At 43.5% G+C, this 26818-nt stretch overlaps 2 protein-coding genes across 6 annotated transcripts in view; one reads left to right on the plus strand and one right to left on the minus strand.

Moving 5' to 3' along the window:
- The window catches only part of inpp5jb (inositol polyphosphate-5-phosphatase Jb), a 122594-nt gene extending 114569 nt beyond the window's left edge, over nucleotides 1-8025 (plus strand). For 4 of the 5 annotated variants that reach the window (XM_059987992.1, XM_059987990.1, XM_059987993.1 and 1 more), the window contains one exon: nucleotides 4676-8025. In XM_059987992.1, coding sequence (XP_059843975.1) covers nucleotides 4676-5443 — 768 coding nt within the window. In that variant the 3' untranslated portion in view covers nucleotides 5444-8025. The remainder of the gene's footprint in view (nucleotides 1-4675) is intronic. The other variant, XM_059987994.1, reaches the window with a different exon arrangement.
- Nucleotides 8026-8163: 138 nt separating this feature from the next.
- Nucleotides 8164-26818, minus strand: part of pla2g3 (phospholipase A2 group III) — a 29218-nt gene continuing 10563 nt past the window's right edge. Inside the window, exons 2-7 of the mRNA XM_059987995.1 lie at nucleotides 26647-26779; nucleotides 25445-25579; nucleotides 20166-20473; nucleotides 16930-17059; nucleotides 14111-14239; nucleotides 8164-10814 (exon numbers count right to left, since the gene is read on the minus strand). Of these exons, the coding sequence (XP_059843978.1) occupies nucleotides 10601-10814; nucleotides 14111-14239; nucleotides 16930-17059; nucleotides 20166-20473; nucleotides 25445-25579; nucleotides 26647-26779 (1049 nt within the window). The 3' untranslated portion in view covers nucleotides 8164-10600. The remainder of the gene's footprint in view (nucleotides 10815-14110; nucleotides 14240-16929; nucleotides 17060-20165; nucleotides 20474-25444; nucleotides 25580-26646; nucleotides 26780-26818) is intronic.

Genomic DNA, 26818 nt, shown 5'->3' on the forward strand with positions numbered 1-26818 from the left:
GGGATATTCAGAGGTTGCAGAAACATAGGGTGCATTGTCCTTTCCTGAATGTTAGAAAGAAATATTATTGGATTTTTCAGGGTGCTTACTGAATGCAGATGTTTGAGTTCAAAAGTCAAGAAGTTATTTTGCATTTTTATAAAACTCTTATTGGGCCGCACCTGGAGTATTGCATTCAATTCTGGGCACCCAGTGAAGGAAAGGATGTGGAGGCTTTGGTGCGGGTGCAAAGGAAGTTTGCCAGGATGCCGCCTGGGTTAGTTCATTTGTTTGTTATGTGCCGTGTCATATGACGTGGGCAGTCATGGTCTTTCCATGACAATGACCGTTCTTGGCAAATTTTCCCACAGAAGTGGTCTGCCATTGCCTTCTTCTGGGCAGTGTCTTTACAAGACGGTGACCCCAGTCATTATCAATACTCTTCAGAGATTGTCTGCCTGGTGTCAGTGGTCACATAACCAGGACTTGTGATGTGAACCAGTTGCTCATATGACCATCCACGTGACCCTGATCGGCAGGGGGGGGGGGGGGGCTGGGGGATGGATTGAGGTGGCTCTACATCTTGCCCAAGGGTGACCTGCAGGCTAGCAGAAGAAAGGAGCACCTTACACCTCCTCTGGTAGAGATGCCTCTCCACCCCATCACCCCGCTATAAGGAGAGGTTGGACAAACTCGGGTTGTTCTTTCTGAAGTGCCAGATGCTGAGAGGAGATGTTAAAGAACTTCATAAGATTATAGAAACATGGAAAACCTACAGCACAATACAGGCCATTCAGCCCACAAAGCTGTGCCAAACATGTCCTTACCTTAGAACTACAAAGGCTTACCTTTAGCACTCTATTTTTCTAAGCTCCATGTACCTATCCAGAAGTCTCTTGAAAGACCATATCATTTCCGCCTCCACCACTGCCACCAGCAGCCCATTCCAAGCACTCACTACTCTCTGCGTAAAAAAAAACAAACAAACAAACAAACAAACATAAAAACAAACTTACTCCTGGCATCTCCTCGGTACCTATTTACAAGCACCTTAAAGCTAAGCCCTCTCATGCTAACCATACCAGCCCTGGGAAAAAGCCTCTGACTCAATCAATGCCTTGCGTAATTTTATACACCTCTATCAGGTCACCTCTCATCCTCCATCGCTCCGAGGAGAAAAGGCCGAGTTCACTCAACCTATTCTCATAAGGCATGCTCCCCAATCCAGGCAACATCCTTGTAAATCTCCTCTGCACCCTTTCTATGGTTTTCACATCCTTCCTGTAGAGAGGTGACCAGAAATGAGCACAATACTCCAAATGGGGTCTGACCAGGGTCCTATGTAGCTGCAACATTACCTCTCGGCTCTTAAACTCAGTCCCGTGGTTGATGAAGGCCAACGCACCATATGCTTTCTTAACCACAGAGTCAACCTGCGCAGCTGATTTGAATGTCCTATGGACTCAGACCCCAAGATCCCTCTGATCTTCCACACTGCCAAGAGTCTTACCATTAATACTATATTCTGCCATCATATTTAACCTACCAAAATGAACCACCTCATACTTAACTGGGTTGAACTCCATCTGTCACTTCTCAGCCCACTTTTGCATCTTATCAATGTCCTGCTGGAACCTCTGACAGCCCTCCACACCAGTCTGAGCACATCCCTTCTCTATCACCTGCCTATTCTCCCTTTCACACTGTCTCCTTCATTTGTGAGCCAATCTCCCTTTCCTCTTTGTAAGTGCTACACCTGTCCCTACCACCATTCAGGGCCCCAAACAGTCCTTCCAGGTGAGGCAACACTTCACCTGCGAGTCTGCTGGAGTCGTCTATTGCATCCGGTGCTCCCGGTGCGACCTCCTCTGCATCGGCGAGACCCGACGCAGATTGGGGGACTGCTTTGTCGAGCACCTCCGCTCCGTCCGCCACAACAGACAGGATCTCCCGGTTGCCACCCACTTCAACTCTGCTTCACATTCCCATCTAGATATGTCCATACATGTCCTCCTCTACTACCATGATGAGGCCAAACTCAAGTTGGAGGAGCAACACCTCATATACCGTCTGGGTAGTCTCCAGCCCCTTGGTATGAACATCGAATTCTCCAACTTGTGATAATTCCCTCCCTCTCCCTTTCCCCATCCCACTTTCACTCTGTCTCCTCCTCCAGCTGCCTATCACCTCTCTCATGACTCTGCCTTCTTCTACTACCCATAGTGCTTTCCCCTTACATTCCTTCTTCACCTCTCCGGCCTATCCCCTCCCTGCTTCCCCTCCCCCACCCCTTCATCGTTCCTCTGATTGGATTTTCACCTGGCACCTACCAGCCTTCACCTTCTCACCCTCCCCCCACCTTCTTTCTAGGGCACCTGCCCCCTCGTTCTTCAGTCCTGACGAAGGGTCTCGGCCCTAAACGTTGACTGCTCGTTTCCACAGATGCTGCCCGACCTACTGAGTTCCTCCAGCTTGTTTGTACGTATTTGATTTGACCACAGCATCCGCAGTGTACTTTGTGTCCCTTTCCTCCGTCACCAGTTCAGTTCTCATCCCCCAGCAATTCTAGTTTAAACTCTCCCCAATAGCCTTAGCAAACCTCCCTGCCAGGTTATTGGTCCGCCTGGGATTCAAGTGCAACCTGTCCTTTTTATACAGGTCACAGCTGCCCCAAAAGAGGTCCCAATCATCCAGAAATCTGAATCCCTGCTCCCTGCTCCAATCCCTCAGTCACACATTTATCCTCCACCTCATTCTATTCCTATTCTCACTGTCACGTGGCACAGGCAATAACCCCGAAATTACTACCTTTGTGTTCCTACTTCTTAACTACCTTCTTAACTCCCTGTAGTCTGTTTTCAGCACCTCCTCCCTTTTACCTATGTCGTTGGTACCAATATGTACCGCGACCTCTGGCTGTTCTCCTTCCCACTTAAGGATATCGTGGGCACGATCAGAAACATCCCAGACCCTGGGTCTTTCCTGTGTTCACAGAATCACTTGTCTGACCCCCTAACTATCGAGTCATCTGACACTGAGCACAGAAAACCGGCCTCACATACATTCTTCCTGTCTCTGTTCTACACAGATAACCTACCTCACCTCGACCCTTTATCACCGAAGCCCCGTTGAACCAAAGCCTTTCTACTCTGTCTGCCCTACTCTGCCCGCTTCTCCGAACCTTGCTGTATAAATCTGTCTTTAAGCTCTTCCCTCTGGCCGACCTCCACGCGCGTGCGCAGTCGTGCCCTGTTCAAACCGCTGAAGAAATAACCGTCACCTTTTGAACTCTTCTCGCAGTTAAGCTCTTCCCGCTGTTCTCACTGGCTGATGTCCACGCGCTTGTGTAGTCATGCCCTGTTCAAATAGCTGAAGAAATATGAGATAGGGTAGACAGCAAATATATTTTTCCTAGGGTCAAAATGTCTAATACTAGATGGCATGAATTTAAAATAGAAGGAACAAGTTCAAGGGAGATGTGCAGGGCATATGGAGGTAACTACAATAGAGAGATGTTTAAATGGCTCTTTGTGAACGTGCAGAGACTGGAGGGGTGTGAAGATTGTATAGGCTAGGGGTTCCCATCCTGGGGGCCATATGCCAACCTATGGCATAAAAAAAAGTTGGGAACCCCTGGTCTAGGCAGAAGGGATTTGTTTAGTTAGGCATTTAATTATTTGTTTATTTGGTTCAGAATTTATTTGGTTCCTGGTTTTATTGTTCTGTGTTTTAAAACGCAGTTGCCCGAGTCCGTCCCAGTGAGGTCTCATGACCAGTAATGTCAGAGGGATTCAGCCAACTTTTTCTTAGGTGTTGGTCTTGTATGATCAGGAGAATATTACTTGAATATTGCTGAGGATATTTTCCCTCCGCCTGAGAGGGTAGGCAAGACCTTCTCTGCGATGTCTCATCTGTAAGAATTCAACACTCCCCTGCTGGAGTATCAGCGTCAAATTAGTGCCTGGAGTGAGCTTTGAACTCACAACTTCTAACAAAAGGACACACAGAAATAGAGGCAGGAGTTTTCAAAGAGATCTTTTCAGCAAGATTGTAGATAATCTTTTATCTCAGCTCCACTTTCTGTACAAGCCCCAAGTGCCTTAATTAATAAGCCAATAACCTAATTCTGTCAGGAATATGCACAGCTGCTGGGTCAACACAGCTCTCTTCACTAGGACATCCCAAAGGCTTGGCACCCTGAGGGCAGTGAAATTACTTCTCATCGCCATCCTGAATGGCCGACCATTTATTCTAGTTCTGTAGGATCAGAGATCCAGACATCCCTGCATCTAGAAGATAAAATAGATTTCTTGCTCAGGACGGAGCGTGGAAACCTACAAGGAAATTAGAATTAGATTTGTTCACTCTTTGTTGCACAGACATTCGTAGTGAAATTATATCTTAGGATTTGACACCACGGGGCATAAAGTAATGCATGTTATTTAACTTATCCTAAATTTCTTTTGAGGGGTGTGGAGAAGGGGAAAGAGTCACTCTGCAGATCAGTGTCCAATGGTGTATGTGACACCATGATCTTTTTATGAATTATTCCCAAATGCTTGCAGCAGAGAGTCAGACGAGCAGCCAGACCTTGCTCAGATATCAGAGGCCATGAGTAGAAAGAAGTTGTACAAGGTTTGTGTGAAGTTCAAAATCAGATTTCTTTTCTCTCTCTCTCTCTCCCCCACTCCCCCAGATAATTCTGCCCTCCTCAAGTTCTAGTTCCAGCAAGTCCGACACCTCTGACTCCAGCTCCGATGGGGAGGAGATGAGCACCTTGAAGCTGATCCGCCCTAAGTCCCGCAGCCCTAGTCCGGGCAAGATGAAGAAGAGGAGGAGCAGGAGTCGGAGTAAGAGCCCGGTCATCCCAATAGCCAAGAGCCTGCAAGGCCTCAACCTCCGAGTAGGCTCCAAGTCCAAGAGCAAAAGCCGCAGTCCTTCACCACGGGGGGACCAGGCGTCGAAAGCCAGGCACCTCAGAGAGCCAGGAGCCAGAGCCGCCGCGGGGAATGGCCTGAATCCCGAAGGTGCCCTTGGTGACGTGCCCTCACCAACAGGCCCCGCTGCGTTGAAACACTCAGCGGCTAATGGGACTGCTGCTGACACGGCTGCCAGCTGCACTGCGAGGCCTGCTAGCCAGGTCCTGCATCCACACGACAGCGAAAGTGCTCAGCATCCCCGCCTGTCTCCAAAACTCTCCCAGACACCTTCTGCGATGGGAGCTGTAGGTGTGAGGCAAGGTGAAGCAGGTCATTTCTCGAGCACCAAGAGCCATCACTCCAGGTCTCCAAGTCCCAGCGTTAGGGCCTCCAGTACTCATGGCAGGCCAGAGGCTGGTGAAGGCCAGAACACAGAGAGAGGTGCTGGCAACCAGCGTACCAGGGCGTTTGGAGAAAGCAGTACAGGCCTGGACCTGCAGCTGAAACCTGTCCAATACCCATCACCAAAAGCCACACTGAAGTAGAAGTTTGCTTTCCACTTTGACAGCTCAACAAAGCACAAACAATATTTGTTATTCCTAGTTTAAAGATGTGTAGAGCGATCAGCTTTATTTTTATTGTGGAGTTGAGCTCCCGCCTGAGTGTCTGGAACCATTTGTGAAATGTAATTGGAATGTGAATCCTGCTCCTGTTTTCGCCTTCCTGCTGTATGTACGATACTGTCCAAAAGTCTTCGGCACATGTGTGTAGTTCGGCATGCCAAAGACTTTTGCACAGTACAAACTTTAAGCAACTTGGAGCAGAGAGCAAGTTTGTAAATCTGGCAGGAGTAAAGGATGATGGGAATGGTGAGGCTGGAGTGTCATGGGAGGGGTGTGGGACAGTTGGCAAAGGCAAGGGATGGTACGGATGTAGATATTCCCAGCCCTGAGACACCAGGCAAGGTCAATTGATTCCAAACAATTGGTCTGTTGATCATTACAGAATGCCCTCTCTGGTGCTTCCCCCTTTTCCAACCATGATTCCCCTCTCCCTGCCCTCTTCCTACTCTCAGTCCACAATAGAGACCCATATCAGAATCAGGTTTATCATCACTCACACATGTCATAGTTTTTTTTTGCAGAAGCAGTACAATGCAATACATAAAATTACTACAGTACTGTTCAAATGTCTTAGGCACTCTAACTATATACAGTGTATACGTGCATAAGACTTTTGCACAACACTGTATATTTCAGGGAAGAATGCAATCAGAGGGGTCTTTTCTCTCTGCATTAGAAGCTTCTACCTTTCAACCAGCAGATGGCCCTTTGCATCTTATCAATACAAACATTGTGGCACCTTCTGCAACTAGATTAGGGTTAAAATGATGTCTTTGACACCTTTTCTAACTACTGTAGATGACATCGTGGGCTCCCACTATCAATATTTAATGATGGACCCCTGTGGATCTGGGTATGTGGCTCTGCTGTTCCGAGTCTTGAGTGAAGTCTGCCTCACCAAGATGTGGCCAACTTTCTGGCAGTCAGGTAGTCCCAGCGTCCAGCAACTACCACTCCCACCCCACTTCACTCAAGTGAAATGTTCGATCCATTTGGTAGGGCTGTCAAATTCACAATTGCCAAACAAACGGCAGTTAGCACAATCACTTTACAGAGGCAGTGATCACCAGTTTGGGTTTGATTTCCACTGCTGTCTGTAAGAAGTTTGTACATTCCCCCCTTGTCTGCGTGGGTTTGCTCTAGTTACCCCCTCCCCCCCAAGCATTCCAGTGACGTATGGTTAGGATTAGGGTTACTGATTGCTGGCTTGCCAGAAGTGTGGCAACCCTTGTGGGCAGACCCTAACCAAGTCATTCCACTTTGTTGGTCACTGAAGTGAACCAACACATTTCACTGTATAATTTGATGTACATCTGACAAATAAACTTAATCTAATCTAAATTAGGATTTAAATAACACTTGGACTACATCTTCCAAGTTTTCCATTTTGCACGTGCAATTTGTCCACAAGTTCTTTTTCCCCAGATTGACCAGCAAAGCTAGTCTATATAAAAAATGTCTTATCAATCTCCCTGGACCCTCATGCGGGTGGCTGCTAAGATGAGTGTGCAGAGCAGTCCACTCACTCAGAAGCCGGGCCGCGGCTTTTCTTGGCTATTGACGACGAGCATCATCCAAGAGTTAAAACTATAGCAAATGTGTAGGTACTTAGACTTGACTGATGTGGGGAAAAGAAACAGAAAATAGGCCTCAAAGAATGGATATTGCTACATAAACCTTGTGTAAAATATTTTAATTTATTGCTCTGCTGTTTTTGTGAATACGTTGACAGTTGTTGGTGTACAGTTCAAAGCACTGGATGCCTTACCAGACTTCGTAAATGAAGATTGTCAGAATTGATTGACATAATTCTGAGAAAAGAAAAGGATGAACTCTTCAACTGAACCAGGACTCAGTAAAGACAGGGATTCTTCAACCTGGACAAAGTCTCTTTTGTAATGATGTACACTTGTTATGTATAAGAATTCATTGTTCTGTGCTCTAGGACACAATGGAAAAGCAAGGAGTAGAAAACTCTGAGGAATCAGCAGAAGAGCGTGACATTTCTCACCCATCACTCTCTCTTATTCAGTATTGTTGAAAGACATTGTAACTAGGCCCCAGTTATGCGGTGTACAGCATTCCATCTGTGATTTTGTCCCACCCTCAGTTTGTGGAAATCGGTAACCATTTTCTGTCTAGTTTATTGCGAAGTCTAGCATCACTAGGAGAATCATTCTGACAGGATTACTAATTAGGGCCAACATTCTCTGCACCTTGAGGCAGTGCACATAACAGGAATATTTTTTAAACTGTGAAGGCTTCATATGACAATGAACTATGTATATGAAGAATTTATTAAATTTACTGGATTCATTTTTGTTGTAAGCTTCCTATGTCCTGTACATTTTGAGATGTGGCTGGCTAGAATTCCTGTGTTGGGCGCATTATGTGCGCGTCTCCCCCTCTGCCATTGACTGAAGGCAGCTGAGAAACATGATGTGCTCTATGGATGTAAACATTTTCATTCTGATTCAACAATAAAGTTTAGAGTATAATCTTCACAGAGATTTTTGTGCATATTCAAAATGGTTCATGACAAAGTCCTGTTGGAGTCAAGTCATTTTTGGAACAGTACAGCACAGAACAGAGGACCCTTGGCCGACGGTATGATTCAATCAGATTTGAATGAATGGCAGAGCAAACTCGATAAGGTGAATGGCCTTATTCTGTGCCCAAGTCTTCTGGTCTTGTATCTGTGCTAACCAAGCTTCCAATTTAAACCAATCTCATCTGTCTGTGCATGGGCTCATTATCATTGTGTGCTGTGTCATAGGACACTGTGGTCTCTTGGAAATTTTTTCTACAGAAGTGGTTTGCCATTGCCTTCTTCTGGACAGTGTTCTTACAAGACGGGTGAGGCTAGCTGATAAGATGTTCCCTTCAACCCTGTAGGAAGCAAGTGCAGAAGTTTGTAGGGGCCCTAGCAGAGATATTCAAATCATCCTCAGGAACAGCTAAGGTATTGGAGGATTGGAGGACAGCTAATGTTGTTCTGCAGTTTAAGAGAAGTTGTAAAAGGAAACCAGGACATTATAGGCCAGCGAGCCCGACATCAGGGTCTTTGGATAGACGTGGACTGATTAAGGGTGGGTAATGTGAGCAGTTTTGGCCCCTTATTTAAGAAAGACTGTAATGACATCGGAGAGGGCCCTCAGGAGGTGCACCAGAATGATTCTGGGAATGAAAGGGTTATCATATGAGCGGCAATTAAAGGCTCTGTGCCCGTACTCACTGGAATTTAGAATAAAGTGTTGGGATCTCATTGAAACCTTGTCAAATATTGAAAAGACTTGAATGGATATTTTCTATAGTGGGGGAGTCTGGGACCAGAGTGCACTACCTCAGAGTAGAGGGAAATCCATTTAGAATTGAGATGAGGAGCAATTTCTTCAGCCAGAGGGTGATGAATCTGGAATTTGTTGCCCCAGGCGGCAGAGGAGTCAAAGTCATTGGATATATTTAGGACAGAGGTTGATAGATTCTTGATCAATCAGGATATGAAAGGTTATGGGGAGAAGGCAGGAGAATAAGATTGAGAGGGAAATGGATCAGCTGTGATGAAATGGCAGAACAGACTTGATGGGCTGAATGGCCTAATTCTGATCCTGTATCTTATGGTCTTTGCCTCTTCTCGTTTTAAAACTTCAATCAAGTTGCCACTCAGCCTCCAATATTTCAGATAAAACAATCCAAGTTTGTCCAATTTAAGCTTCAAGGTAATAGTTTCTAATCCAATTAAAATCCCAGTGAACCTCTTCTGCACCCTCTGTAAAGCTGCCAAATCATCCTGTAATGCAGCAACAAGAACTGGATGCAATGTCCCAAATGTGCCCTCAAAGTTTTAAACACAAGAGATGCTGCAAATGATGGGAATCTTGAACAACACACACAAAATTCTGGAGGAACTCAACAGGTCAGGCAGCACCGGTGGAGGGTGAAAAGCAGTTGCCGCTTTGTGCTGAGACCCTTCATCAGAACTGGAAAGGAAATGGGTGGAAGACAGAATAAGAAGGAGCAGTATGTGCTGGCAGGTGATAGGTGAGACCAGGTGAGGGGGAAGGTGGGCGAGTTGGGGGGGGAGTGTTAAAGTAAGAGAGATAAGGGGATGAAAAGGAAGGATTCTGATAGGAGAGGACAGTTGAGCAGGGAAGGAGGAGGGGAACAATATGGAAGTGATGGGCAGGTGAGGAGCAGACAAGGGGTGAGAGGGTAATTGGAGTGGGGAAAGGGGAAAAGGGGCAGGGAAGTAGTTACCAGGTTAGAAATATCGAAGTTCATGCCATCAGGTTGGAGGTGTTGCTCCTCCAACCTAAATTTGGTCTCCATGACAGTAGAGGAGGCCAAAGTTTTATACAGTTGTTTACCAATTTTTATACTCAATGCCCTGACCAATAAATCGAAGTGCCACTCAGGGAGCTATAGACTTGCACCCCAAGACAAAATATTTATTCAAGGCATCCTTTTCCTACTACTTAGACTCGACTATCCTCCAGTGCCCCTCTGGAACATCAGACAGCAACCTTGCAGTTGCTTTAGCATTGCGTCAAGGCCAAATTGCTAGCTCAACACTCAAACCAGCAGAGATGGAAAACAAGCAAGGAGCCAGGAGCCAGGACCCAGGACCACTCGCCCTGAAGTCCAGTGCGGATACACCATCGGCTGCCCTCCTCAGACTCGTGGAGCCATGTAATATTCATAAAATCACAAAGAGGATGAGAGGCAACTTGATAGAGGAGTAGAAAATGATAAGAGGCATGGAATGGACAGCCAGAGAATTTTGCCCAGGGTGGAAATAGCTAACATGAGGGGGTGTAATTTTAAGGTTATTGGAGGAGAGTAGAGGTGGGATATATCAGATGTATTCTTCTTGCACACAGACTGGTAGGTGCATGGAGTACAGTGCAAGGGTTGGTAGTAGAGGCAGATAAGTGAGGGATATTTAAGAGACCCTTAGATAGGCACATGGAGGGCTATGTGGATTAGACTGATCTTAGAGTAAGAGGTCCCATAACATCTGGGCTGTACTGTTCCGTGTCTGTGCACACAACCCACACTGAGTGGCCCAGAAAGCAGCCTTTAAGACTTTACAGGTGAAGTACGAATTATCTGTAAACAGTGATGATACAGCTTAACAGAGTCTGTGCTATTAAGTGTTCCGTTCTGATTTCTCTCCTGCTCATCTGGTGACGGAAACAGGGATTCGCCTCCAGTCCCCCAACCTTTCATGATATTCTGTAGATATCTGGGTTTGGAGAGAATAGCCACGGTGGAGTTGGATTGACTTCCACACCTGTAGAGAAAATCATGTTTGTAGTGAACAATAGTGATTGGTGGTGTGCAATTTATTCAGCCAAACTGAAACCACACAAACCAAGCAAACTCTTTCATTTTATGCAGACTGTGTGTTCATGTCCTTATTACAGACCTTGGATGGACACAAATATGGGGAATATAACACTGCAACTATACAAATCCCCAAGGCAACTGGCGACGTTAAACTCCTGACTGAGCAACTGCAATTTCTTTACCTCGCCAACCCGTCCACAGCAGCAAAATGCATATCAAGCCTCTGATTATCGATTTATAGCTCGGCATTCAACACCATCATCCCTCTGTTCAAATCACCAAGCTTCTAAACCCAGGCCTCTGCACCTCCCTCCGCAACTGCATCCTCAGAGACCACTGTTGGTGCAGATCAGTGTTGACACTGGCTTCTCACTGACAACCAACAAAGTTCAAAGTAAATGTCACCATATACAACCCTGAGATTTATTTTCTTGGCGCATACTCAAGGGATCCATAATAGAATAATAACCACTTGGGCATTCAACTAGTGAGCAAAACACAGATGCATCACAGGAATGCTTGCTTAATGCACTGCTTCTCTCTCTCCCCCACCCCCCCCCCCCCCCCAGTCACAACTGTTTGACTGTGCACAGCTTAAACGCTATTTTTAAATTTGCAGGTGGCAACACTTGTTGGTAAAACTTCAGATGGCAACGAGGTGGCATACAAGAGCAGACAAGATCAGCTGGTTGAGTGGTGTTGCAACAAAAACCTTGCACTCGATATTAGCAAGACCAAGAAACTGATTGTGGTCTTCAGGAGGGAGAAGTTGGGAGAACACACACCAGTCCTCATTGAGGTGTTAACGTTGGAGCAGCTTCAAGTTCCTGTGTGTCAGTATCTCTGAGGATCTGTCCCAAGCTCAACTCATTAATGCAATTATGAAGAAGGCATACCACTGGCTCTACTTCATTAGGAATTTAAGTCACCAAAGACTCTTTCAAATTTCTACAGATATACAAGGAGACCATGCTGACTGGTTGCATCACAGCCTGGTAAGAATGGCAAGTGGCTGCAGAGGGCTGTAGACTGAGCCAGAATCATCATGGATGTAACCCTCCCTGCTGCAGACAACATCTTCAAGAGGTGGTGGTGGTGCCTTAAGAAGGTGACATTCATCATTCAGGACCCTCACCACCGGAGAAATGTGCTCTTCTCATTACTACCGTCAGGAAGGAGGTACAGGAGCCTGGAGGCACACATTCAGTGATTCAGGAACAGCTTCTTCCCCTCTACCGTCCGATTTCTGAATGGACGTTGAACCCATTAACACTACTTACTTACTGCCGATTATACCATTGACATTTAGGACAGCAATAGAGGTCCTCCATCTCTGCAGTCCAGTGTTCAGGGCTTCAGATGAAGAAGGATTCTTTATTGCTGTTTCTGTAACAATTTTGTTTTACCAGTCAGGGTAGTTGGCCCTGAGCTGAACTCCTGAACCGGGAGGACCGGTGGACCACTCTTAGTCTGGCCTCTACCCTTTGACCTGTTTGGCAATGGTAACCCTATCAGCAGTCGAAGTACAAAGCCCCGACTCCAGCTGACATAGCTATCCGAGTCACACAAGCCTCCAAACCATGACAAAGTTGTGGTCCTCTTGGAGATTGAACACTACCTCACTATTTTTTTTCCGCTTTTTGCATTGTTTATTTAATTTAATTACTGAATTTTTATATACAGTTTTTAAATTATTATGTATTCCTTTGCACTGCTGCCACAAAACAATAAAATTTACATTTGCTGGTGATATTAAACCTGATTCTGACTTAGAGATACAGCACGAATGGTTCATGAACACTACCTCATTATACCTTTTTTTGCATGATTTACTTATTTCATAATTTATAATAACTTGCTGCAAGACAGAGATTACAAAACTGATCTGATTCTCCCTTCTAACGCTGTCCCCATTTCTCCTGTCTGTGATCAGCCAGGACTACCTCCCCTAGGGCTGTGTATTATTCAGATAAACTGCAATTTACTGTTTGTTCATTTGCTGACTTGTAAAATTTCATTACATTGTGTCCCTTTTCCTTATTTTGTGGGTTATTATGATACAAGGGGTGTCAGCACAGGTTTCATTGGGCTCTGCGCCTCAGTTCCAGCCTATCGAGGTCCTCTCTCCACTGTCCCCCTTCTCCCCACCCCCCCGTCTCAGTTCCAGCCTATCGAGGTCCTCTCTCCACTGTCCCCCTTCACCCCACCCCCCCGCCTCAGTTCCAGCCTATCGAGGTCCTCTCTCCACTGTCCCCCTTCTCCCCACCCCCCCCCCCGTCTCTTTACTCCCCTCCAGACACAGGAGCTATGATCAACTACCATCTTGTGTCACCTCACTCAGGCCGTACTGAAGGCAGTGGTGTCTCTGACATTCTCGTTGTTCTCTCCCCCTCTATAATTTGTACAAAATATTTTAAATTATTTCCCTGCTCCTCCTGTTACTTTTCCAGGCCTGACAAAGTACCAGAAACATTAACTCTACCTCACCCTCCACAGACAGTCTCTGATCAAAGTGTCAGAATTCTTAGCCATCAGGTTTAATATCACTGGCATCACTCGAGAAATTTGTTAACTTTGCAGCAGCAGTGCAATGCAGTACATGATAATATAGAAAGCCGAATTACAGTAAGTCTATATAGTGGTCATGGGTTCAATATCCATTCAGAAATTGGATGGCAGAGGGGAAGAAGCTGTTCCTGAATTGTTGAGTGTGTGCCTTCAGGCTTCTGTACCTCCTCCCTGATGGTATCAATGAGAAGGGGGCATGTCCTAATGATGGGCGTCCTTAATGATGAACGCTACCTTTTTGAGGCATTGCTCCTTGAAAATGTCTTGGAGGGGGCATGTCCTAATGATGGGCGTCCTTAATGATGAACGCTACCTTTTTGAGGCATTGCTCCTTGAAAATGTCTTGGATACTACAGAGGCGAGCACTCATGATGGAGCTGAGTTTACTCTCTGCAGCTTTCTTCGATCCCGTGCAGTAGCCCCTCCACATCAGACGGTGGTGCAGCCAGTCAGAATGCTCTCCATGATACATGAGTAGAAATTCAGATTCGAAGCATTGTTTTGTAGGTACATTGTGGATTGCGTGCCATTTTGCTTCAAGGATGGCAGCTCCACAGAGTGTCCTTATACCTGCCTTTTCGAACCTCCCACTGGTACAAGAATCCCTCGCACTGACATTTACTTTCCAACCCCCTTACCACCGCGGCCACTACAGTCAAATCCACCACTTACAGAACGGGTCCTTCTCTGCTGCAATTCATCGGCACCGATTTCAGCTGGAAACAACTCTGCGACACAAATCTGAAGAACAATTCCTTCACTATTTTCACATTTGTTTCCACCTTCATCTGTTTTGCAAACCTGAAAGAAACAGGGTCAGAGAAAAAGTGGCAACATTTAATCAGACATTGCATCAATTGACAAAGAGCACTGACATTATTAATATGTACAATCTCTGCACAAGGGATTGATTACCACATCCTTTCTTGCTGGTCACACGATAAGACCATAATAAGACCATGAGACCATGAATGGCAGAATTAAGCCATTCAGCCCAATGAGTCTGCTGTGCCATTCAATCATCTTCCCTCTTAACCCCATTCTCCTGCCTTCTCCTCAATACCTTCGGTCAGGCAGAGCTGGGTCTGTGGGAACTAAATACTCGAGGCTCATCAACATTTAGAAAGGAGAGTCGAAAAGGAAATTGATGGGCTGGTGTGCATGTCAGTAAGGATGAAGATCAAAGCAGTGGTGAGAACTGATCTAGGCATTCTAAAGCATGACACATGGTAGTATATTGGTCCAAGCCAAGAGATATCAAAACAGGGGTGGGAATTATTTCTAGGTTGTATATTTGGTATGTCACCAAAAGACACTCACAAGTTTCTACAGATGTACTGTGGAGAGCATTTTAACTGGCTGCATCGCTGTCTGGTATGGGGTGGGGAGGGGCTACTACACAGGTTTGAAATAAGCTACAGTTGTAAACTTAGTCAGTTCCATCATGAGCACTATCGTCCATAGTATCCAGAACATCTTCAAAGAGGAATGCTTCTAAAAGGTGGTATACATCATTAAGTTCCCCCACCACCCAGGACGTGCTCTCTTTTCATCACGATCATCAAGAAGGAAGCCTGAAGGCACACACTCAATATTTCAGGAACAGCTTCTTCCCCTCTGCCATCCAATTCCTGAATGGACATTGAACCCATGAGCATTACCTCACTAATTTTTTTATTTTTATTTTTGCACTACGTATTTAGTTGAACTGTAATATACTGTATTTACAAGCTTATGTCTTTTTCTATTACTATCTATTGCATTTTACTGCAGCAAAGACAACAAACTTCATAACATCTGCTGGTGATATTAAACCTGATTCTGATTCTGATTCTAGTTACAGTTTTCAACTTGTCATGAATTAACAAGAAACTACAGATACATGCAAGACTAATCATGGGAGATTTTAAAAATCAAATTGCTGTGATACCATGAAAGATGAACTCATGGAATACACATGTGATACAAAGGTCAATGTATGAGAAATCAACTAGGAAAAGTCCACTTTGGATATTTTGTACAATGAGAAAGTAAATTGATTATATCCTTTTGTGAAGGATATAGTAAAATCAAACTTTATTCTGAATCCAATATAGTGTGTTCCAATTTGAAACTAGATTCTTAAAGCTATTCAAACATTAGTCATCCAGAGCAAAAAGAACATTAGTTGGCTATGGTTGACTGGGAGAATGCAAAGGTTGATGGTGGCATCAATGTCAGCATTTAAAGACATAATAGACAAGTTGAAAAAATGTATACCTTAACGACATAAAAATCAAAGTGTCCAACTATTCCTCCGTGGCTAATTAGAGAAAGTTAAAAGATGAACTTGGCAGAAATGCAAATAGCCCCAAGGACTTTAGAACTCAGCTTTTTAGATTACATTTAGAACTCCAAGGAGTTTAAATGTATAAACCCAAGATAGAATATGAAAGTAATCTGGTAAGTAACAAAAGAGACTGTAAGAGACTTTATAAAGTACCAAAAAGATAGAAACAGAAGAATTTACATGAAGGATATGGAAATTACAAGGGAATTAAATAGCTTCTTTCTATCTGTCTTCATGGAAGACCACAAAATCTACATTTATCAGAAGAACTAAATATCAATTTTAAAATATTACTGGAAAAGTTGGTGAGCTGAAAAGCCAATAGAACAGAACTTTATTGTCATTGCTCAAGACAATGATGCTACTCCAGTTTGTGCAAAACGGATATTTACAATGCATGCAGTGTGGCTTAATTAAAAAAAATAACAGTCCATAACACTCAAAGGGCATTGGCAAACTGGGTTGTAGCTTTATTCAGCTGCACACCAGCCCTCAGGAAGAAGTTGTTTTTCGGTCTTACTGTCTTGGTTAAGATCTCCTACCAGATGGCAGGAGATTGAACCGACAGTGTCTGGGGTGGGATGGGTCTTTAATGATGCTACAAGCATGTGGTAGGCATCGAGAGTTGTGAATTGTCTCCAGGTCCAGTAGTCACGTACCAGTGACGTGCTGAGCCATCTGAATCAGCCGTCGGAGTACTTTCTGACCTGTCTCGCTGAGCTAGAGTGCTACACTAGCGCAACACACACACCATCTCCAGCATCTGCAGATTGTCTTGTGTTTGCGATACCACACTAGAGGTGGCTTTAGAGACTGTGAATGCTCTGGTTATCATCTTCCAGGATTTAGTAGACTTCTGAACTGTATTGGAGGGGAATGTGTCCACACTATTTAAGAAACAAGGAGAGAAAGAACTGGAAACTGCTGACCTATAATTCTAACATCAGCAGTAGGGAAAATGCTGTAATCTATAGGTGAAATAACAGAACAACTTGAAAGGAATAATAGGACTGAGCAAAACCAACATGGATTTGAAAGACGAGGAGCATGCTCTGGGGTATCAACGTGAAGTGGACTAATTGAATAGTGATCACAGAACTTGATGAGACGGGATCAAGCCCAGTCTCAACAACTGAACTAACCCGTAAAAGGGTGGCTTTACCTTCTCATACACTTGCAGTGATAGAGGGTTTTGGGTTCCTGGTTGTAAAGGGAGAACTTGAATTCCTGGGGCAAGATCTTGTGCACACAACGATCCAGAGGTTTGTAACAGCCACAAGTTTGGGAACCACCTGCAAAATAAGTAATACATTTTATTGAAGCCAATAATGGAAACTATTTTGAAAATTGATTTTCACCTTCAATTTATTCAACTCTACTGCTATTGAACTCCACTCAAGGTAGGCACTTATGGATTTAGTGCCCTATAGGAAATTTGATCTGGACTGATTAAAGAATTTCATTTGATTAAGAGATTATGCTGACTTCCCAAACAGCAGCAGAAGAATGCCATACACCAGTTTAGGCTGGATCTAATGCAGATCCTGGCATCTGTCATAAGCAAGCAATTGGAACTTTGGGATCCACAAATGAAGTTACATTGCAATGTGTCTCCTATGTTCCATATTGTCTCCTCCAAGTATCAGCCAGTGATCAATATATATCATCACTGGAGCCTTCAACCAAGGAGGTTTTATTTTAAAGGGGAGAACAAACCAATCTAAATTCCTTTCTCATCTATTGGTGGTGATGTGGCACAGTTTCTATGGTGTGATGGCACTAAGGAAAACCTTGCAGGTATTTGGTGGACCATGACATGCACATTCGTCAGATCTCCCCAGCCAGAGTTAATGTCACAATGTCCAAAGTTAAATGGAAGAAAGAGAAGTGAGCTAAATACTTAAAGAAGCACAAGATATCTCTGCCCTTGTAGAATGTTTACTTATCTAAATGACAAAATGTCAGACTTAGTTTCTGCTGAGTTTAACTCCAGGATGGCACAGTCCTCTCGGAGACCAGGTTAGTGTTTGTTTTATAGTTTAGTTTGAAGTGGATTTGTTTTAGTTTTATGATACTGCATGTTACTTTTAAGGTACACATCATTCTATTCAAGTTCAGAGACCTGTCTTCTAGGTAACACGCACAAAATGTCGGAGGAACTCATTGGGTCAGGAAGCATCTATGGAAAAGAGTAAACAGTCGGCGAATCAGGCCGAGGTTCTTCACCAGGAGTGGAAAGGAAGAGGGAAGATCCCTGAATTAAAAAGTTTGGGGGGCGGAGGGGAAGGAGCCTAGCTGAAAGGTGATAGATGAAGTCAGGTGGGTGGGGAGGATCAAGGGCAGAAGAAAGAATCTGATAGGAGAGGGGACCATTGGAGATGGGGAGGGAGGAGGGGACCCGGGGGAAGTAATAGGCAAGTGAGAAGAAATGACGGCCAGAGTCAGGAAGAAAGAAAGTGGAGGGGGGCAATTTGTTTACTGGAAGGAGAAGTTAGTATTCATACCGTTTTAGGGTACCCAGATGGTATATAAGGTGTTGCTCCTCCACCCTGTGGGTGGCCTCATCGTGGCGTAAGAGGAGGCCGTGGACACAGGCATGTCAGAATGGGAATGGGAATTAAAATGTGTGGCCACTGAGAAGTTATGCTTGTGGCGGATGGTGTGGAGGTGCCTGACAAAGCAGTCCCCCAATATACGACGGGTCTCAGCGATGGAAGCCGCATCAGGAGCACCGCAGACAAGAGACAACCCCAGCAGATTTGCAGGTGAGGTGCTGCCTCACCTGGAAAGGCTGCTTGGGACCCCCAGTGGAGATGAGAATGGAGTTCTTCTGGGTGCTTGCTCGAGTGAAACACAATGGTGATTTCAACTGAAAATCTCAACAAAAGAAAACTGCTGACAGGGTGGAGGACAGGGGGGTTTCCCAGTTTTAGTGAAGCAAAGTAATATGAAGTGAAGAGAAAAATAATTATCTGCATGTCCTTGTGGGAATGTTACCGAAAATACTGGGTAGACAAGAGAATTAATCTAAAGAAGACTGAGGAAATGTGCAGTTAGAGACCAGACTGGTTGTGAGTCTTCCTGCAATGTAAACACTGTGTCAAAACCGTGTGGCTACTAAGAATACATCTTAGAAGGCTGTCTTTGGTCAGCAGAAGACAACAATTCATGTGACCTACATCAGAGTGCATTGGACTTGATTATACTGTACTCGACTCACAGGTTGAATTAGTCAAAGAGTAATTTTACTTCTAAATACCATTTCAGACTACATCAAAATCACAAACATGAGAAATCTGCAGATGCTGGAAATCCAAAGCAACACACACAAAATGCTGGAGGAACTCAGCAGGCCAGGCAGCATCTGTGGAAAAAAGTGAAGAGTCGAAATCTCGGGCCGAGACCCTTCATTTGGATCGGAAAGAGAGAGGAGAAGTCAGAGTAAGAAGATGGGGGTGGGAAAGGAAGAAGTACAAGGTGGCAGGTGATAGGTGAAACCAAGCGAGGGGGTGGGGGTGAAGTAAAGAGCTGGAAGTTGATTGGTGGAAGACTTACAGGGCTGGAGAAGGGGGCGATCTGATTGGAGAGGTCAGAATACTATGAAAGAAAGGGAAGAGGGAGGAGCATCAGAGTGAGGTGATGGATAGGTAAGGAGATAAGATGAGAGAGGGAAACGGATGGGGAATGGTGAAAATCATTGTGATTTGCAAATAAAATAAAGCAAAAATTGATTAGATTCAGGAAAAAGGAGACAGTTTTACATTAATTCTGGTTTTGCACTTGTAAATTTATCTTCTCAGGAACTACATTACTGAATAAAAGTTGACATTTTATTGTGATATACATTTAAAATATGAAGTTATATTAGTGCATGTTTCAGCTTTTAAAACTAAGTGCACGGAAGCTAGAATTGCACAGTGTGACATTGCTGGTATAAGACTTCCAGCTGTGATCACTGGGACATCTCATGTTGCAATCTTCCTGTGCTGCCACATAGCAGGTCATTTACCTTGTATCAAGTTGTTACAAGCTGTTCTACATTTAAATAAATCAAGCAACGGAACATTTAAAGTAGCGCTTATCCTTTCTTTCCTGTCCGATGATATCCAATAAGAAGCCAAGGCTGAGAATCAGAGGCACTCCCAAATGGTTGCAGCTTCCACTCCGATACATTGAATCAGTAGGAAAGGATTTCCTGTCTGGAAAATTTGGTTTGTGCTCAGTTCTGTCAGGGAAGAAAAATTATGGATGGATACTCTCAACCAAACCAATAGACTTAATACCACATGCATGGTGCATTTCTCTGGAAGAATTTTATGGAAAAACTGTTTTCCTCCTGGTCAACGAGAAATGCATTTTCCTTTGAATTCTGCTCAATGGCATGGTTAAAATCCATACCTCCAAATTCTGTCCTCGACTTCAAGGTATTTTGAGAAGCATCTTTGGTTCCCAGCTTCTGGCGACCACTGCAATTTCTGCATTTCTCTTTGCTCTTTTGAGATTTCTGCGTTGCTCCTTGCTGTGAAGTTGGATAAACAAATTCGACCGAGACACTGCTGGCAATTTTGTTCACTCTGCTTGTTGTTGCGGGCCTTTCTGTGGATACAGGCAGCTGTCCCACTTTGTCATCCACAGTGGGGTGGGGGTAATCGTACGGTGATGGAGACTGTACAAAAGCCTGGTGTGTCAGTTCAGTAGCACGGCAACTGTTAGAAGCACAGATTAGGAAATGGAAGGGGAAAGGGAGAGACACACAGAGACAAGCTCGTTAATACGCAGTTGAAGAGAAGTTTTTCCTATCCGAATCCTGTTTCCCTGATTAGTTCTCCTGTAGCCCAATCTCCACACAAAGCCTCCTTAAATCCAACACATACTAGGGTGGTAATCAAAGTTAAAATCCAGGGCACCAACAAACATGGACATGTCATTCAGGTGTAGCCCCACCCTCCCCATCGTTGAGGACATCTTCATGAGATGGCGCCTCTAGAAGGTAGTATCCATCACCATTTGGGAGATCCGATCTGCTCATTACGACCATTAACATTGTAGGAAATTGCTTCTTCTGCTCTGCCATCGGATTTTGAAATGGTTCACGAATCCATCAACACTACATTGTTATTCCACTTTTGTGTTCTTTCTATTTATTTCTGTGACTTCTAGTAATTTTTATATCTTGCTCTGTACTGTTGCCACAAAACAATAAACTTCATGGTGTATGCCAGTGATGACAGACCTGGTTCAGATTCACTGAATACCAAGCTGTGGCATGTTTCATGCCAGATTCTCAACATACTGCTGAAGGTAGTGCAGCAATATATAACCCATTAATTATTTCAAGGTTTCAAAAATGTCTCCTCATTCATGATGAAGGTCATACTGTGAATTAATATTTTTTTCAATTTATTTGCTAACATTATCCAAAGTGAATCTGGAATTCATTGCCACGGGCAGCTGCGGAGGTCAAGTCTTTACGTATATTTAAGGCAGAGGTTGATAGATTCTTGATTGGATAGGGCATGAAATGATAGGGAGAGAAGGTGAGAGATTGGGGCTGAGAGGAAAATGGATGAACCATGATGAAATGGTGGAGCAAACTCGATGGGCCAAATGTCCTAATTCTGCTCCTACATTTTATGGCCTTATGGTCTAAAGTAGGAAATCTTTTACGTACCTTAGTAAAGTTGCATTCTCATCAATGTTCTCATGAATTCATGGCAAAATGACAGCAATAAGAAAATAAAACTTGAAATTACTCATTTGATTCAGATCAAGATTGGAAAAAGATGAGTCTTATTCAAAGTGGTCCCTTAGTTTAGGACAGGTCTCATCAACGTAGAAGTGGGTGCACCACGTAATATGTGCTGCCTGCCCTACTCAAGATCTGGGCCTAGACCCTGCACTCCATTTAAAGCCACCTTCTCCTTTTCCTGCACTCTCTAAACTTACTGAGTTAAGTTTAGCCAGTACTCTACATTATTTTAAGGAATGAAGATGGGCTGGTGTTGAAAAACATCCTGGCAACAATTACAGGTCTCCAATCCCTTATCCAAAAGGCTCCGAAAACCAAAGTTTTTTTCCGTGGAGTGTGGAGCATGTCGTAACAAGGCTTTTTTGGCATGCCAACAGCTGACATCACTCAGGTGTGACATGGCAGTTCTAGCAGAGGCCGCCAGACGTCAGTTGTGGTTCAGTGCTCGTCCTGGTTACACAAGCATTTTCTGTTCGCTGATATTTTGTGTTCACTGTTGACTTTGTGTTTAATTTCACTGTGAAAATGTCAAAAAGAGCTGCAGATACCCCTACTTGCTTAGACATAAACCTATGCTAATGAGACAAATGACACTTTAAGAAGACTTTAAAAACAATGTCTATCGTAGTACTGCTTCATAACTTCAAAATCCTGTTCCTGGCCCACCAGGTACCTGTAGAGTATTTAGCTTTTCTTTTCTTTTTAAATCTTTTTATTAGTTTTAAACAAACATAAATGAAACATGAATACAAAATGTTTAAGAGTACATAATTAATAGTTTAAATAGACATTCAGATGTATAATAATAAAAATATATAACCTCTCAAACTCAGAACATTAATGAACAAAGAAGTAAAAAGAGTATTTAGCTTTGTTTGCCAGACATAATGCAACTTAACTAGAGGTACCTGTACGTATTTAGCTTAGTTTGAACCTGTTTATGTCTTTACATTTATTCCAATAAGTCATTTACCATGTGTTTGATTTGGTTCATTTGAAGCTGTATATTTTTATGTTTTATTGAATGTTTTTGTTGGAAATAAAATGTACTAGTGAATTTATGGTCTATAGTTATCCCACTATTTCATTTATCAGTATATTATTCTGTAAATAAACTAATAGTATTTGTAAAAGAGCACAGATCGGGAAAACCTAAACGTTCTCTCTCCAGCACTCGTTTGAGCATGTTCAAACTTTTTTCTTGTCATTATTCCCTAAACAATACAGTATAACAACTATTTACATAGCATTTACATTGTATTAGGTATCATAAGTAATCTAGAGATGATTTAAAGTATACAGGAGGATGTGCATAGGTCCAGAGCTGCCCCGGGTCCTAAAGACCACCCGCACTGAGCCAGGTTAATTATCAATATAATTAGCAATTTTCTGAAATCCAAAAAATTCTGAATTCCCAAATGCAACTGGCCCCAGGGATTTTGGATAAGGGATTGTGGACCTGTACCATAATTCTATAAGTTTCAATGTCGTTGTGGTAAAGGGCAAGATAGTCGCTCAGCTTCAGATTTAGAATCAGGTAGGTTGATGGATGGGGTGGGGTGCATGGAACACTGATTTCAATATTGTAAGAGACATAAAATGAGACTGGGAGCTGTTTTTGGGTAAAGTGACAGCTAACAATTGGGAGTGTTATAAAGGGGACTGGAGGGTAGCTAATGGAGGGTAGCTAAGGGGAGCTGGGATAAGCTTATTAGCCACAAGCCTTATGCCACTGGTAAGCAATATACTGGAGAAAATACTAAGGGATTAGCAGCAATTGATTTGGGTGGTAGGGTGGAGATACATTTCTACCAAAAGAGGTGTAAGGCGCTCCTTTCCTCTACTAGCCTGGAAGTCACCATTGGGCAAGGTGAAGAACCTGCTTAGCCCCCCACCATCAAGAACATGTGAAGCCATGGGAGCAGGTGGTGGATGGTGCAGATCACAAGTCCTGGTTATGCGACCACTGACGCCAGGCAGACAATCTCTGAAGAGTATTGATAATGGCCGGGGTCACCCAATCCAGACACTGGACGTTAGATACAGGGGAAGATTGGACAGACTGAGTTTCTTTTCTGTGGGGATAAGGTGACCTGACAGAGGTATCCAAAAGTTTAAGAACCCCAGATAGTTAGTCAGAATCTTTGTCCAATAGCAGGACTACCAAAAACAAGACGATGAAGGTTTAAGGTGAAGAAAATGTCTCAAAGGGGATTTGAGGGAAAAGTGGTTGCTGTCTTGAATTCTGTGCCGGAGCAGGTGGTTGAGTCATCTTTGCCAGCATTAAGTAGGCAAGGCATTGAGGATAAGGACCAATGCAAGCAAATGGGATTAGTGTAAGTGCACAACCTGAAAATCCTTAACACTGCTTCAAGTTATATATTTTCCTCTTTCAAATTTGCCCTAGTGTCACTGTTTATTTTTGCTCACATGTAAGTTACACATAAATTATGTTAATTGAAGTCTGCAAACTTACGCTTGTCCTCATTCATAATGTACTTCTGCTGCAAAAAAAGCTCATCTACATGGCAGCCATACCCTGCATGTGTCTGCCTCAGACAAAAATTAATTTGTACTATTTCTCTGTTGTGCCACAATGACTCCATAATGATGTCTTATTCTAAAACCTGTGGGAAATGCAGAGGTGGGATGGGATGCAAAAAAAACTCTTCCAGTATTCCCACTCCTGATTACAGTTCAGGCATCTCTCTTGCAATGTGCAATATCTTTGCAAATGGACAGCTTGACCGTGGTTCCCTCGGCAACTGGGTCATTTTTGAGTGCTAGCTCACCATCTAGGCTAATGCACTGGAGATAAGTTTGTGTGTTTGTACATTTATGTTTTCATCTGTTGCTCAACAACATCAGGAGTATCATGCTCGAATATCTCGAAGCACTCGGGAGCACTGAAGGAGACCATTACCAGCAAACTGTCAGAGATTAAACTGCAAACAGGAGAAAATCTGCGTGTGCTGGAAATCCAGGCAGCACAGACAGAATTCTGGAGGAGCTCAGCAGGCCAGGCAACATGGATGGAAAAGAGTAAACAGGCGACATTTCAGGCTCAACACAAAACATTGACTATACACTTTTCCATAGATGCTACCTGGCCTGCTGAGTTCCTCCAGCATTTTGTGAGAGATTAACTGATTGTTTTTTATATCTGATAAACGCTTCTGCTTCTGTTACCCTTTCAGGTTGTGAACTATCTTTTTGGTGAATTTATTGTCCTTAATCCTCTCTAATCTACCTAGAGAACAAAAGAACCTTCAAGCTACATCCACTGATTCCTATCCTCTTGCATTAGCGAAATACATCCTTCCATTTGATTTCTTTAAATTAACATTTTAAATTATATCAAAGTGTAACAAAGAAAGAAACAGGAAAGTGTAGGCATTATGATGAATGGATTCTTGTATTTGTGAGAATCTGGTTTGGCAACGGGGAGACTGAAGGATCAATGTGAGTTGAAAGAAATGTGGGTGAGAATAACGATGCAAAGAACTGGCAGTTAGGGTGGGAGAGAGATGGCAGTTTAACCCTTGCCATGCCACGAAAGGAGATGAGGCATAATTTCATCCATTGTATGTATAAATTAACCATGATGGAATGGCGGAGCAGACTCGATGGGCTGAATAACCTAATACTGCTCCTCTATCTTGTGGTCTTATGGTCTATCTATTCTCCCTTTGGTCTGCCCTGCTCCAATCAGTTTGATGGATGGGAATTCTGCTCAACTGACTGGTTGTGCCCCTAATACATGCTCCATATTGGCAAAGCTCAGTGCTGAAAGTGTACGTGTAAAGTCTCGAAGATTATCTGATCAGGAACAGAAACTTTGCAATATATCGGTACCCATGAATACATCCGAGCAATAGCACCAGCACATAGATAGGAAAGAAGAAGGAAAAGTTATTGGCAGACTCACGAGCTCGACAAAGTCTTCTTCATACAATGGTCGACTGGTTGCAGAGAGAAACAAGGGATCTGGAATATGTTGAAATATGTTACTCCAACCATTGTGGAGATGGTGTTATTGACATCTAGGAGACACTTCTTGAACCTGGAAAGATAGAAAGTAAAGCTAAAAAGAATTCTTTGAAGGTCATTTTATAAGAAATCAGAGGTTGATAGGTCTTAATTAATAAGGGATAAAGGTTACCAGGTAAAGGCAGATGAATAGGGTAAAGAGGGAAAATAAATCAGCCACGAATCAGTCTTGATGGGCCAAGTGACTTCACTCCGTTCCCGTGTCTTGTGGTCTTATGGTCAAGCTAGCGAGAACCTGCACTTCTTTTATCTTCTCTCTGCTTCTTCCCCTTATCTTTATTTGGCCACACCAGCTCTAATGTTGATGCTCCTGGGTAACTTTTTTTTAAGCCGGCCATCCTGCCCTTCTGCCATTCAACAGGACCATGACTGACCTTTTACCTCAGACAGACTAACTTCCAGCCCTCAACTCTCTTCCTATCCAAAAGTTATCAATTTCTGCATTGAATATGCTGAGCAACTAAGCCCCTCTTGCCCTCAAATTTACTTAGATTCATCACCCCTGGGCGAAGACATTCAATGCTTTACTTTGTAACTGAGCGCCCTGGTTCAGAAAACACCAGCCAAAATAAACATCATCCTCATTTTGTAATCACACAGGAGAATGCTGTTTGATGTATTGGGCCTAATTGCATGGTTGTTATAATGCTTTAAATACTACCCACAGCTCATCTGTTATGGATATTATTCTATGATGGATTTAATGAGATGAGAATGCCAGCAAGAAAATAAATCTCAGGGTTGTATATGGTGATATATGTGTACTTTGATAATGAATTTACTTTGAACTTTAATCACCTATTCTCTCCCAATTCCTGCTCTAAACCATGTTAGTCTTCTGCATAAATAGCTTGCTTTTCCCCTGTATTACTCCTAGAGTCCTCGCACACATGTGCTCATTGAGACACCCATCCATATAGCATTGTACATCCATGCAGTAAACCCATCGAAGGTACATCAACCCTTTCCCACCCATTTTCTCCTTTTTTTTCCACTTCCCGTGACTAAATTAATTTCTTTTCATTTAGCTCATCTTCTCCAGTGGTGGTCTAACCCTCTAGACACTGGCTTCAGGCTTACCTATAATCACAATCACAATGGGATATGGTGTGCAACCTGAAGTTTAGCATTCCATAGTTGTATTCAAAGGCAGCTATTGTATGTTCACAATGGTCATGTTCTCTGCAGCAGGCATCTGTCCAATTGAATGTTCCTGAAGAGAGTGGAAAAGATTACAAATGGTTTTGGAAGT

Source organism: Hypanus sabinus, chromosome 13 (assembly GCF_030144855.1).
Source record: "Hypanus sabinus isolate sHypSab1 chromosome 13, sHypSab1.hap1, whole genome shotgun sequence".
NCBI classification, from domain to species: Eukaryota; Metazoa; Chordata; class Chondrichthyes; order Myliobatiformes; family Dasyatidae; genus Hypanus; species Hypanus sabinus.